The following is a 13,094-nucleotide window of genomic DNA, read 5'->3' on the forward strand; positions in this document are numbered from 1 at the left end:
ACCCAGAAATGTATCAGATAAGATCCCTACAGCACATTATTTCTCAGTATGTTTGGAACCATAACCAAGGGCTGGGGGAAGACCAGAGGATAGACCCTTAAACTGGGTCTTTGGAGTATTTATTGAGGAAATCAAGGAAGGTTGTACAGAGGAGGTGTCCTTTGGCCCCAGTCATGAAGGAGAAGTGAAAGTTTGCCCATACATTCCTGAGAGAGAGCATCCTTCCTCTTCTCCCCCCCCCATCTTGTTGCTTGTGAAGCTCCCTGTCTCCTAGATCCCCCTGGGCCCCACCACATCCACACACCCCACTAACTCCCCCACCTAAAAATAGTCCATGATACCAACTGCTTTGCCAACTGTTTGGGGGCCCCAGCAGCCAGATGAAACAAGAAGGCAGTTAACAGCACGTCCTTTAGGGACAAAGGCACTCATTAAACAAAGAGAGGCTCCCTGAGAGGCCACCACTGAGAAGGCTGGACTGCTGGGCTGTCAGCGGCAGATCATACAAATCCTACACCACAGGAGAGCTCCCATCCCTGAATGCCTGCTGTGTGCCCACCTCCATGCCAGGTACGCACAGCCACCATGGGACATGGGGACAGTGGGACAGTCTCACTCCCCTTTGCATTCCCAGCTTCCAGCACATTGCCTGCCAGAGCAGGCCCTCAGTGAACATGTGCTCAATAACTATTAGAATCTCCAGTTTACAGATGAGGAAACTGAGGCTCGGGGAATGGGGGAAGAGATATTTGCCCCAGGTCACACAGTGATGCAAGCACGTAGCTGAGGATTGATCAGAGCCCCAGTGCTACCGTCTGACACCAGAGTGCAGGGAGGAAGGATTGAGAGAGATTCCAGGGTACTGCAGGAGACAGAGATTTCTCCTGTGGTATAGTGCACGGGGACCAGAGCTGCATGATGAGCACGGCCAGACCACAAGGGGCCTCCTGAAGCCTGGGGTGAGCCTGGTCCCAGCATTGTCCAGGTGGGGGAGAGGAAGGGAGAGTTGGGACACCATCAACAGACACAAGTGCCCAAGTTCCAGCCTTGACTTCTGGCTCTGTCTCAAGAACTCCAGCTTCTCAATCTCTCTAGACCTCATGTTCCTTATTTATAAAATGGGAATAATAAGGGGCGCCCGGGTGGCTCAGTCAGTTAAGTGTCTGCCTTCGGCTAGGGTCATGATCTCAGGGTCCTGGGATGGAGTCCCCATCAGGCTCTCTGCTCAGCGGGGAGCCTGCTTCTCCCTCTCCCTCTACTTCCTTGTTCCTGGTCTCTCTCTATCTATCTCGAATAAATATATAAAATCTTTAAAAAAAATGGGAATAATAATAATACTGCCTACCTATCGTGGGATAAAAATTTGCAGTATTGTTCTGAAATCCCTTTGTTCAACCCCTGCCTTCTCTCTCTTCAATCTAGATCTTGCAAAAAAAAAAAAGGGGGGGGCAACAAAGAAAGGAACAAGATACAACCTTTATTTCTTCAATTCTTGGGTTCAAGTGTCTGAAGACAAGTGGCTGGCATAAACAGTTTGGAAGAAGATTTGTGTATCTATTTCAGAAAAGATGTTGAAGGAAAAACAACAAGGAACTCTCTGGGCTAAGAGATTTGGAGAGAAGCAGGAAGGGCTAAGATGCTGAGTTCTGCCTTTGAGGCCCTTGTAAGTGGGAATGGGGGCTGGGAAAAGATTGAACCCTCAGGTAGATTTGGGGATCCAAACCCTATTCCTTTAAAGAGACCAAATTTGATTGGATCAGTTTCTGGAGCAATTTATGTCCCAGGACATTGTTGAAAACAATAGAGGACTCAGCTAGCATTGAGTGGAGCTTAACAGCTAGGTGTGGCCAGGGAAAGAGTCAGTCAAGGAGAGCCCTGCCCAAACTACTGTCATCCCAGGGTGACTGTGGGCATATCCAAGGCTGCACTTCCTGAGGATCAACACAGAGGCTTTATATTTAGACTGGGAAGTGGGGGGAGGGCGGAGATAGACTTCACTAAAATAACCCAGCCAGTCACTAATCAGACAAATGACAGTAACAAGCCTCAGAGGGGGTAGACTAGTACTGAGTTGCTACAATATATTAATTAAAATCGTCAATTTCCCACAACAAAAAAATATAATTCAAGCAACGAAACAGGAAAGGATGACCCATAGACTGGGATAAAAGCAGGCAGGCATTGTCCAGATGTGGGGAGTTTGGCATCCTCACACACTGCTCAGGGGAATGTAAAATGGTGCAGCCGCTTAGGAACAGTGCCTCATGCAGTTAAACATAGAGTTACCACATGAGCCAGCAATTCCACTCCTAGGTGTATACCAAGAGAAATGCAATGTTAGAAATAAAGAAAGTCAAAGAAGTCAATAGCGCAAAAATCAGGAAGGTGGTCATTAATTGTGAAGAGCTAGTGTGGGGAAAGCATCAGGGTGCTGTCCGTGGTGCTGTTCAGTTTCTTGACTGAGTGGTACTCACCTGGGTACTTGTTTTATAATAGTCAACTGTACATTTATATTGTGTAGGCTATTTGTTTGTTTATGATATTTTAAAATAGAAGTGTTTAAAATAAGATGAGCTGGTTCAACCAAAGCCTTACACTCTGCAATTTGAACAGGCAAGGACTTGTTCCAGCTGAAACTACAGGGGCTTTCTTTTTCTTTTCTTTCTTTTTTTTTTTGCCCATGAGCATTAGTAAGAAAGACATTTTTATTATGGTCCAATGCACACACAGGCACACAAGGGAAACACCAGTGTGACAAGACAATACATATCTTTACTCCTTGTGATGTACTTGGCTATTTTCTATTCTGTTCCATTCTATGTTGTTAAAAATGACAGTTGAACTCAAAAAATCAATGTAATAACCGACTGATAGGCCCCAATGCTAGTTTTTAAAAAGTCTTGTCTGAGATCAAGGTGTCAGCAGGTCTGGTTTCTTTTGAGGATTCTCTTCTTGGCTTGCAGATGGCCACCTTCTTGCTGTGTCCTCATGTGGTCTTTCCTCGGTGCATGTCTGTGTCCTGATATCCTCTTATAAGGACATCAGTCAGATTGTTAAGACCCAACCTAATCACCTCATTTTAACTCACTTACCTCTTTGTTTTATTTTATTTTATTTTAAAGATTTTATTTATTTATCTGAGAGAAAGAGTGCTCAAGAGAGAGAGCACAAGCATGGGAAGGGGTAGATAAAGTGGGAGAAGCAGAGTCCCTGCTGAGTAGGGATGGAGGCTCCATCCCAGGACACCATGATCAAGAACTGAGCCCAAGGCAGACACTTAACTGACTGAGCCACCAGGTGCCCCTCACTTACCTCTTTATTTTTTAATTTTTTAAAAGATTTTATTTTTTCATTTGAGACACAGAGATACAGAGAGAGAGAGAGAGCATGAGCAAGGAGAGAGGCAGAGGGAGAGGGAGAAGCAGGCTCCCCACTGGGCAGGGAGCCTGACGTGGGGCTCGATCCCAGGACCCCGGGATCATGACCTGAGCCGAAGGCAGACACTTAACCATCTGAGCCACCCAGATGCCCCTCACTTACCTCTTTAAAGGCCCCATCTCCAAACATAGTCACATTCTGAGGTACTGGGGGTTAGAGCTTCAAGATATTACTTCAGAAAGGAGAGAATTCAGTGCATAAGCGTCACCTTCCTGAGGGATAGGGAGGCAGAAGAGTCAGGAGGAAAAGGGAGAAAGAGTGTCCATGTCTGTACATCTACAAATGGGGAGGCATTCAGGGCATCAGGGAAATGTACACTCTGGTTGGCTGGACAGTGAGGTAGGGAGTATGAGGTTGGAGAAGGTGGCAGGGGCTATGAAGTGTAGACTTTAGTTTGAAGAGTGATGAGTCCCAGCAGGATCCCCTGGGACACTGGAGGGAGATCCCAGAAAGCCGAACTTGACAAGTGTTTCAGATGGACCAAGACCCACACTCTGGGAAAAGAAGCTGTAGGTGTCACTGACAAGCTTCAGATGGGGCCCGACACTGGCTGAGTTGGAGAGGATAGACTGGAGGGGCTAGAATGGAGGCAGAGAGGGCATAGTGGGGGCTGTCCTGAGTGTCCAGCTGACAATACTAGTAGTTAGCTTTCTTAGAGTGCTTACTCTATGCCTTAGTCAGGCCTGAGCTAAGTACCCTGTCTACGTAATTATGTTAAATTCTCTCAACAGTCCTGTGTGGTTGGTACTTTTTAATTCTTATTTCACAGTTAAGAAAACCGAGGCCCAGACAGCTGTAGGGACTTGACTCAAGTCACACAGCTAGGGAGAAGTGTGTGTTTTGGGATGACAATCACAGAGGAGATGGCAGAATTGGTGAGAGCCGTGGCAACGGAAGTGGGTGGGATTCGGGACAGATTGAACGCGGGGGCTAAGGTAGAGGGGTGAACTGTATGTGGGCAGTTCTAGGTCCCTAACTCCCTATATCTGCAATCAAAAGTGGAAGGGAGCTCAGCTTACTCCTTCTCTCTCTGCCTCCCTCTTCTCTGCCTGCCCTTCTATGCTGCTCCAGGGGGACTCCCAGAGTACCAGGAACAGGGCTGAGCATTTGTGTGACAGGTACAGATCTTAGTTCATACTTCCTGAATATAAGATACAGAACTTTTCCCTGACTCAACTTCATCTCTGTTTCCGTTGGTGGAAATTTGGAGTTCCTTCCCATTACCCCAGGAGGACACAACTGGCACCCAATGCTGTCTGTTCACACGGGTCCCTGATGAGATGGCCCAGCTGGACCTCCACCCTAAGAAGGCCTCTGCTCAAGCAGCCTTCATCTCCAGGGCTGGTGGCTTCTCTGCTCTCTCCACATTACACTTCAAAGCATAGGAGCCTTTCTGCTGCACAAGGGCACAGGATTTCTGCCAAGCATGCCTTGGTCACTACACAGCTGTTCCCTCTTAAGGTCTTGCTGCCTCCTTGGGGAAGGGGATTAGCCAGCCATTGACTCCTGGCCTTAACTGCTTTTCTGGGGTCCACTACTCATCTGGAGAGCTGGCTGCAGGCTTTGCACCTGGGACCTCCTAAGTCTCTCTCCCTGTCACTCCACATCCCTCTTTGCTCCTCCTCCTTGCAACCCAGTGAATCTTTCTATACTGTGTACATTGGAGGTCACAGTATAAAACCCCCTACTTGTAATGTATTGTCCAGGCTTCTTCATTTTCTGCTGGGCTCAGGCTCAGTTTTAGCTTGATTTCTACTTCTTCACTTCTTTTTCTCAAACTGTTCTCCTGCAGCTTCAGATGCCCCATCTCCTGGCCTTCTAACCCTGTGGCTGCTCCTTCTTGGTTTCCTTTGCTCACTTTCTCTTCTCTTCTTTCCCCTCTTTAAATGCTGACTTTTCTTTCCTCCTTGGGTGAGCTCACTCCTGGCCTTGGCCCCAAGGACTATCAGTCTCTATGCTACAGATGCCAGCATTTCTGTGTGCAGCTCAGGCTTCTCTCCCAGACCAGGCCCTGTGGCTGGGTGGCCCACAGGCACCCCTGTTGTGTGCTGGTCTCAGTTACTGACAACCAATGTTGTGGCTGGACTGGCCTTGTGGGTTTTTGTTTGTTGTTGTTTTTTAGAGAGAGAGAGAGAAAGCGGGAGAGGAGCAGAGGGAGAGAGAGAATCCTAAGCAGACTCCACATCCAGTATGGAGCCTGAAGTGGGGCTCGATCTCAGGACACTGAGATCATGACCTGAGCTGAAATCAAGAGTCGGACGCTTAATGACTGAGCCACCCAGGTGCCCCGCCTTGTGGTTTGTGAATGCAAGATGCCCTCAGTAATAACCATTAGGGAACTTTGGTTTATTACTCACAGGTCCTGGAAATTGCGTGGCACACCTGGGGCCACACAGACAATTTGCAGAGGGAGAGAGAGAAGGGGGAGCACCTTGGGTTCTGCTTTCATTGGGGTCCAGATTGGGGGCCTAAAATTTCACAGGCTCACTATTTATTGGTGAATTTAAAACAGAAGAGCTGGAATTTAAAGCACACGAAGAGTAAAATCACACAGTTCGAGTGCTCAGTTACCAAGATCTCTAAAACAAAGAGCCTCAGGGGGAGAGGGAACTTGAGCTGAGCCTTTTTATCTAGACTTGTGGCTGGCAATGTATTTAGATAGCCATCTCTGAAATGGATGTCTCTTTGAAGAGGATGCCTCCTCAGTGAAAGCTTAAGCCAGGCCCTGACATTACAAAAAGAGAAACCAACTGTCAAGGCTTACACTATACTTCCTAACACAACTCACAATCTTCTACCCACACTTATAGCTCCCATGTTCCAACACTGAAAGTAAAAGACCTTATCATTCATTTGCCCAAACTCTCCATGCCAGAACCCAGAGCATCACCCTGGATGCCTCTCTCCCCCTCCCCCGACAAATCACCCACCAAGCACTAAGTTCTGTTGATTGGCAAGGCAGCCTAGGGAGTGGTTAGGTGCACCAGAGCCAAAGGTCTGGGTTCAAATTCTGACTCTGCCGCTTTCTAGTAGCATAAGTTTGGACAAGTGATTTGACCGCTCTGGGCTTCAGTTTTCTAGTCTGTAAAGTGGGGAATAATAATAGCACCAACACTTGATAGGATTATAATGAAGTTTACATGAGTTACTATTCATAAAGACGGACACAGTACATATTGCACAAGCATTTCTTGACTAAAATATATTTCTATCTTCTAAGTATCTCTTGAATTGGTCCCAAGCCACCAACATCTCTCCACTGTCTTCCTGCCCTGGCCTGATGAGTCTTCCTGCATCCAGGCTTGCCCTCCTTCAATCCCTCTACATACCCAAGCCAAGGTCACCTTTCAAAATGCAACTACTTAACCCTCTCCAATGACTTCTACTGCAAGCTGCAGCCTTACAAGGGCTGACAAGACTTGCATGATCTGACCCCCACTCACCTGTCGCACCGCATTTTCACCACTGAACACTCTGACCTCACACATTTCCAAAGCTAGACTAGGGAGTTGTTTCCTTATAATCTGCAAGAGCTGGAATAACCAAAACTATCCTTTCATTGACAGAAAGTGGACATTGGCAACAGAGCCCAGTGTCCCAGGCAGCATTCTTGGCTCTCTGAGCACCTGCCATGACCATCTGTTTCCTGATTCCTTCATTTAGGAAGGATCTATGTCTTTATTTGTAAATAAATTTGTAAATAAATGCTGGGCATTGTGGGGCACCCAGAGATAAATCATACCTAGCTGGGCATGTTCTGGGCCAGGCTCTCTTCTAAGTGCTTTACCTGAATTAACTAATTTCCTGGGACATTGGTACTATTATTAGCCCCATGTTACTAGTGAGTAAACCAAAGCACAGGGTAGTTAATTATTTTGCCTAAGGTTTTACAACTAGTAAATCAAAGAGCCAGCTTGATTCCAGAGTCTTGCTAAAGCTAATGAGGTAGAGTGTTATAAAGAACTTGATAAACTTCAGAGGCAGGAACAATCACATTTAATTAGCGGGAGTTCAAAAATATTCATAATAAAAAACCTCACAGTTTACAGTGTGGTTTAACACGGATTATCTCCTCTTACTAGATGAGGCAATATAGAATCATGGTATATGGCACAAGGTCTAGAATCAGATAATACCAATATTTATTTCCCAGCCTTGTCACACACAGGGTAGGTATTTTTAACCTCCTTTTTGTGCCTCAACATTCTCGTTTGAAAAGGGGTATAATAAAAGAATTTACCTCATGCCATTGTGAGGATTAAATGAGATAATAATGCCCTTCAAGCGCTCAGCAGCATGCCCGGAATGTAGCAACTGCTCAAAAAAAAAAAAAATTTTAAATGACATAATAAGATGCTGGCTTATTTTTATTTTGTTATTTTATTTTATCAGGCATGATGTATAAAATATGTTCTGGGCCTGTTAAGCCTCACAACAGCCCTGTGAAGGTTTTGTTCTCGTTGTACAGTTCATAGCACACGCTTACTAGGTGCCAGGCATTGTTCTAACACACTGTGCTAACAATCCTCACAACAACCCCTAAAGCTATGTCTACATATTATAATCCTCTTTGAACAGGGGGAGGAAACGGAACATAAGTAATCTGAACAAGTTCACAGCCAGCAAGAGGAGCAACCCCGTAGTTGCTTCCCGGGTCTGTACTCTTAACCATAGTGCCTTTCAACAACAGGTGAGGAAACAGGCTCAGAAAGAAAGAGATTCTCATGCCTGAGAAGGAGCTCTATGTTACTTTCAAACCCAGGGATTATAATCATATCCAGCAGATGGCGTCCCAGAGCATAGCAACGTGCGAGATTTGCATAAGCGGTCAAAACTACCATGCCCACAATGCTGTGCGGGATTAAGGTCCTTCTCCCCCAGTTTAGCTGTCCGAGGTACTGCCTAAATGCTCTTCAGGAGGAATGTGTGTATCTGAACCACTGGGCGTTCCCCTATCTGCATATCGCGAGTTAAAAGATTTTCTCCCTTCATATTACTCTCCTTGTCTTACTGGTTGGAGGATAGAAGGGCCGAAACAACGCTTCTTTTTATTGGCTTCGCCAGCCCAAACCTAATGTGAGGACCCTTGACCTCTGACCCAGGATGGCGGCGCCTGAAGCTGTTGCTCTTGCTGTCGCCTTGAGGTGAACTAAAGCCAGGAACCCGGCGTCATGTCGAAGCTGAATCGGGCCACTCGGGCCCTCAGGAAGCCCGAGGCCGGCGGCGTAATCCGGACCATCGTGCGGGCAGGCCAGGCCATGTCCGGGCCCCCACTAGGTCCCATCCTGGGTCAGGTGCACCCGTGGCTGGAATCCCGAGCGGGAGGCGCCGTGGGGTGGGAGCTCATACGCGGTGGAGGGTGCGGGCTCCGGAGCCAGGGAGGCTTCGGTTTAAAGCGCGGCTCTGCTGCCCACACGCTTTTTGTCTTTGCGTTCGTTCCATGGCCTCTTCGGGACTCAGCTTCCTCGGTCCTTTCTCAGCGGGCTGTTGGGAGGGTAGGGGGATGATGCATACAAATCCTCTGGCGCGTAAAGTGTTAGTTGAATCTGGATAGCAGAAGGAGGATGGGAACGTAAGGAAGTGAAGACGAAGGAGGAAACGGATAGAAGAATTTCCTGGATGTCCTCCCCACGCTAACGCCTGTGCTTCCCACCCAGAGAGGGGTTTCCATCAACCAGTTCTGCAAGGAGTTCAACGAGAAGACAAAGGACATCAAAGAAGGCATTCCTTTGCCCACCAAGATTTTTGTGAAGGTGCACAGTCGGGACTCTGATCCTGTTTGGTTTTAAGTTTTTATTTTAATTCCAGTCAGTCAGTATACGGTGTTAAATTAGTTTTGAGTGTACAATATAGTGATTCAGCAATTCCATACATCACCCGGTGCTCTTTGCGACAAGTGCACTCCTTAATCCCCATCGCCTAGTGATCCTGTTTATTTTTCTTTCTCGCTATTCTCCTTAGTTCCTGAGGGGCTGGTAACCTGGGGTTGCTACTCTGCTTCTAACTTTGGGCGAGGCTCTTCCTATTATGAGTCCCATTTTCCTCGTTTACACAGTGGAAACTAGACCATATCTTTTCTGAGCCCATCCTGCCATATTGCAGTTCCTCCCTTTGCCTCTCCATTTCACTGGGGCTTGTAGAGCAGAGTTGGGCCTGGACTAGGGGTGACAAAGCTGTTAGCTACAGATTTATTTTCCCTGTGGTTTCATGGTCTGTTAGAGGGACACCGTTGGAAGATGAGTCAAGGGAAGGGAGGACAGAAGTTAGAAGTTCTCTGGGCTGAGGCGGTACGGGTTAGGGGAGACAAGATGTATTCTCATATTTTCTTTCCTATTAAGCCTGACAGGACATTTGAAATCAAAATTGGACAACCCACTGTTTCCTACTTCCTGAAAGCAGCTGCTGGGATTGAGAAGGGGGCCCGGCAGACAGGTAAGGGTCAGGACGGGCACCTGGGATTCTGGGGGCTCTGGAAGGAAGCAGGGACACCTGAAGGTCTACTTATTTCTTCCTCCCAGGGAAGGAAGTGGCAGGCCTGGTGACCTTGAAGCATGTGTATGAGATCGCCCAAGTTAAAGCCCAGGACGAGGCCTTCGCCCTGCAGGATGCGCCCCTGTCCTCTGTGGTTCGCTCCATCATTGGCTCTGCCCGTTCCCTGGGCATTCGTGTGGTGAAGGAGTGAGTGTCCTGGGAAGGTGCAATGTGAGGGGAGGGCTTGGAAAGTTCTTGACTCTGGGGCAAAGCTGAGAGGGCCCATTACAGTGGGAGAGTCAGCTTCTGAGTCAAGGACCTTAGATTTAGGGAATGGGGAGCCTTATTCATCCATTTGGAATAAGACTATTAAGTACTTGTTATGGGTTAGACGTTGTTCCGGACATTGGATACAGCTAGGAACGAGATAGCCATGCTTGGCCCCACTCTGAAGGAGCTCAGAGGTCAGAGCTGGAGGCAGATGCACAAGTGGATCATCAGGCTGCTGGATGGTCATTGTTGACAAAAGGAACTGCAGGTGTCTTGAGAACAGAGATTAGAGCTCCTGATTTGGCCTGGTGTTTCAAAGAGGACTTCATAGAGGAGGTGACATCTAAGCAGAGACTTGGAAAAGGAGGTCAAGCATTCCAAGAAGTGGAAAGATCCTGTGAAGGACAGAAGGTGACAAAGTGAAGCAAAGAAGTGCAGTGTGCTCTGGCATATGGTGCTAGAAGCATAGTGGGGAATAGGACGAGAGGTGAGACAGAAGGACCAGTTGGGAAGGCTGAAGGCCGTTTCCAGCTGCAAGTTCAGAACTGATCCCGAGGCCAACAGGGGGCCCTCTCCTAGAGCTTAGGATGACCTCAGGAATTATTTCTTTGAAGTGAGATGCTGGATGGGGTGGCGGGAGGGCATCTGACTCAGACAACAGCAGGGGCAGCACTTGTCCCTTTATGGGCCTCTTGCTGCTGACGTCACATCCCATGCTGAGGCCAACGGTTGTTTCCAGAGAAGTGGGGGTTAAGCACGGTACAGGGATAGACTTGACTTTTCGCAAATCTTTACTTTTACTAGGAGTGCAGAGGTGAGTCAGTCTGACTCCCGCTTGTGGGGAGGCACAGGGACACAGCCCGAAGACTTCTTTGTACAAAGTGTTTGGGGGCCAGAGGAAGGGGCATTTAATCTGGACTGGGGTATAGCTGAGGCCTCAAAGGACCGGTGGGGCTTTGAGAAGGGAATATAAGGTAGGGTTGGGGGCGGGGTGGCAAAGGGATGGAGGCTGGGGAGTCTAGGGAGGGAGAAGGGGCTCTGAGACAGTGGTGTGGGCACTTGTGAGCTCCCCAGCAGTGACTGGCCACTCACTCACTCTCTGTTTCCTTGCACCTGCAGCCTCAGCTCAGAAGAGCTGGCAGCTTTCCAGAAGGAGCGAGCTGAATTCCTGGCTGCCCAGAAAGAGGCAGATTTGGCAGCGCAGGCAGAAGCTGCCAAGAAATGACCCCTGTCCCCCACACTCCAGGATTTTGAAGCTGGAATGGAGGCCAGTTGGAAAAGCTGTACCAAAGGGGCAGAAGGGAGGCGACACCAAGCTGATTATTATTTCCCTGACTTTAAATTATATATTTTTACATGTATGACGGTCTCAAGAGATCAAGCTTAAATAAACAACCTTTTGTCACCCACCCTTGGCTTCTGTCTTGGGACCCAAGGGGAAGAGGACCAATGCCGATGGTAGCCAACATGGACAGATCTCAGCTGCCCTAAGGAGGCCGGGTCTTCATGCTGCTCTCATTCTGTGTAATCCGATGCTCAGCCAAGCAGAGCACCTTGCCCAGGTTTTGAATTGGGGGCAGAGGTAGGAGTTAGAGCTCCGGCCTTCTGATTCAAAGTCCTGTGTGGTCCTCCTCCCCAGGGGTGAGAGAACAGGTGGGGGCCATGGATACGGAGGCTTAGCTTGTGCCTCCATCAGAAATCTCTCTTATCTCTTTGGGACTTAGCACTTCCACAGAAACAGACTGCCGTAGGCACTAAGTCACAGCCCCAAGCAGACTTACTGCCCAGGGCACCTTAGATCCCAAGGGCTACTTCAGCCCCCTCTACCAAGCTGACCCTTGTCCTGGGGCAGGTGGTAGCTGAACATGAACTATTGTGGAGTTCATGGCTGCGGACCCACAAAAGAAGTAAAGCTTCAGGAGGCACCTGCCCAAGTTGGGGGAGGTCTTTGGGAAGCCCCTGGCCTTTTGTTTTTCTCATTATCCAGAACATCAAGGGTTCCTGTCTTCTCAAAGAGAGGAGGAGATGGGGCGGAAATGGGATTCACATTTCCTGAGCATCTGTTCGGTGCTAGGCACTTTGTTTTACACTGAGATTTGGAAAGCATAGAGAAACACTTACAAGAACTAAAAACCTCATGTAATCCCGCCACCCAGATGAGACTTCTGCGAATATTTTGATGTATATCTTTTCCACTGTGTTTCGGTGTGTGTGTGTGTGTGTGTATATATATATATATAAATATATAAAACATATAAATATGTAAGACTTTTTTTTTTTAAGATTTTATTTATTTATTTGACAGATAAATCGAGAGAAGGAACACAAGGGAAGTGAGAGAGGGAGAAGCAGGCCTCCCACTGAGCAGGGAGCCCCATGCGGGGCTAGATCCAGGACCCTGGGATCATGACCTGAGCCGAAGGCAGACACTTAACGAAAGAGCCACCCAGGCGCCCCTATGTAAGACTTTTTTAGAGAGAGTGTGCGTGAGTGAGGGTGGGGGAGAGGGGCAGAGAGAAAGAATCTTTTTTTTTTAATTTTTAAAAATGATTTTATTTATTCAACACACAGAGCACAAGCAGGGGGAGTTGGAGAAGCAGGCTCCCTGCAGAGCCAGAAAGTCCAACGTGGGGCTCAATCCCAGGACCTGGGATCATGACCTGAGCCAAAGGCAGACGCTTAACCAACTGAGCCACCCAGGCGCCCCGAGAGAGAAGCTTCGCAGGTTCCACATCCAATATGGAGCCTGTCACAGGACTTGATCTCGCACCCTGAGATCATGATCTGAGCCAAAATTAAGAGTTGGATGCTTAGCCAGCTGAGCCACCCAGGCACCTCTATATATAAGACTTCTTAAGAAAATAAATTGGGGTCATACTCTGGATACTGTTTCGTTCTACTTTTACTTTTTAAAA

General features: G+C 47.9%; 1 protein-coding gene across 1 annotated transcript; it reads left to right on the forward strand.

The window, feature by feature from the left end:
• Positions 1-8,511: 8,511 nt before the first annotated feature.
• MRPL11 (mitochondrial ribosomal protein L11) lies at positions 8,512-11,588 on the forward strand. The gene is made up of 5 exons (XM_006749066.3): positions 8,512-8,732; positions 9,096-9,191; positions 9,777-9,870; positions 9,957-10,116; positions 11,299-11,588. Exons 1-5 carry the CDS (start codon positions 8,610-8,612, stop codon positions 11,402-11,404), a joined length of 579 nt encoding a protein of 192 aa, XP_006749129.1. The 5' UTR covers positions 8,512-8,609; the 3' UTR covers positions 11,405-11,588.
• The last annotated feature ends 1,506 nt before the right edge of the window (positions 11,589-13,094 follow it).

Source organism: Leptonychotes weddellii, chromosome 11, assembly GCF_054177405.1.
Source record: "Leptonychotes weddellii isolate Sample4059 chromosome 11, ASM5417740v2, whole genome shotgun sequence".
Taxonomy (NCBI): Eukaryota; Metazoa; Chordata; class Mammalia; order Carnivora; family Phocidae; genus Leptonychotes; species Leptonychotes weddellii.

Coding starts and splice junctions, on each gene's coding strand:
- MRPL11 (XM_006749066.3), top strand. CDS start 8,610: ATGTCGAAGCTGAATCGGGCCACTCGGGCCCTCAGGAAGCCCGAGGCC. Junction 8,733..9,095: donor TAGGTCCCATCCTGGGTCAG/GTGCACCCGTGG, acceptor CTTCCCACCCAG/AGAGGGGTTTCCATCAACCA. Junction 9,192..9,776: donor CCACCAAGATTTTTGTGAAG/GTGCACAGTCGG, acceptor TTTCCTATTAAG/CCTGACAGGACATTTGAAAT.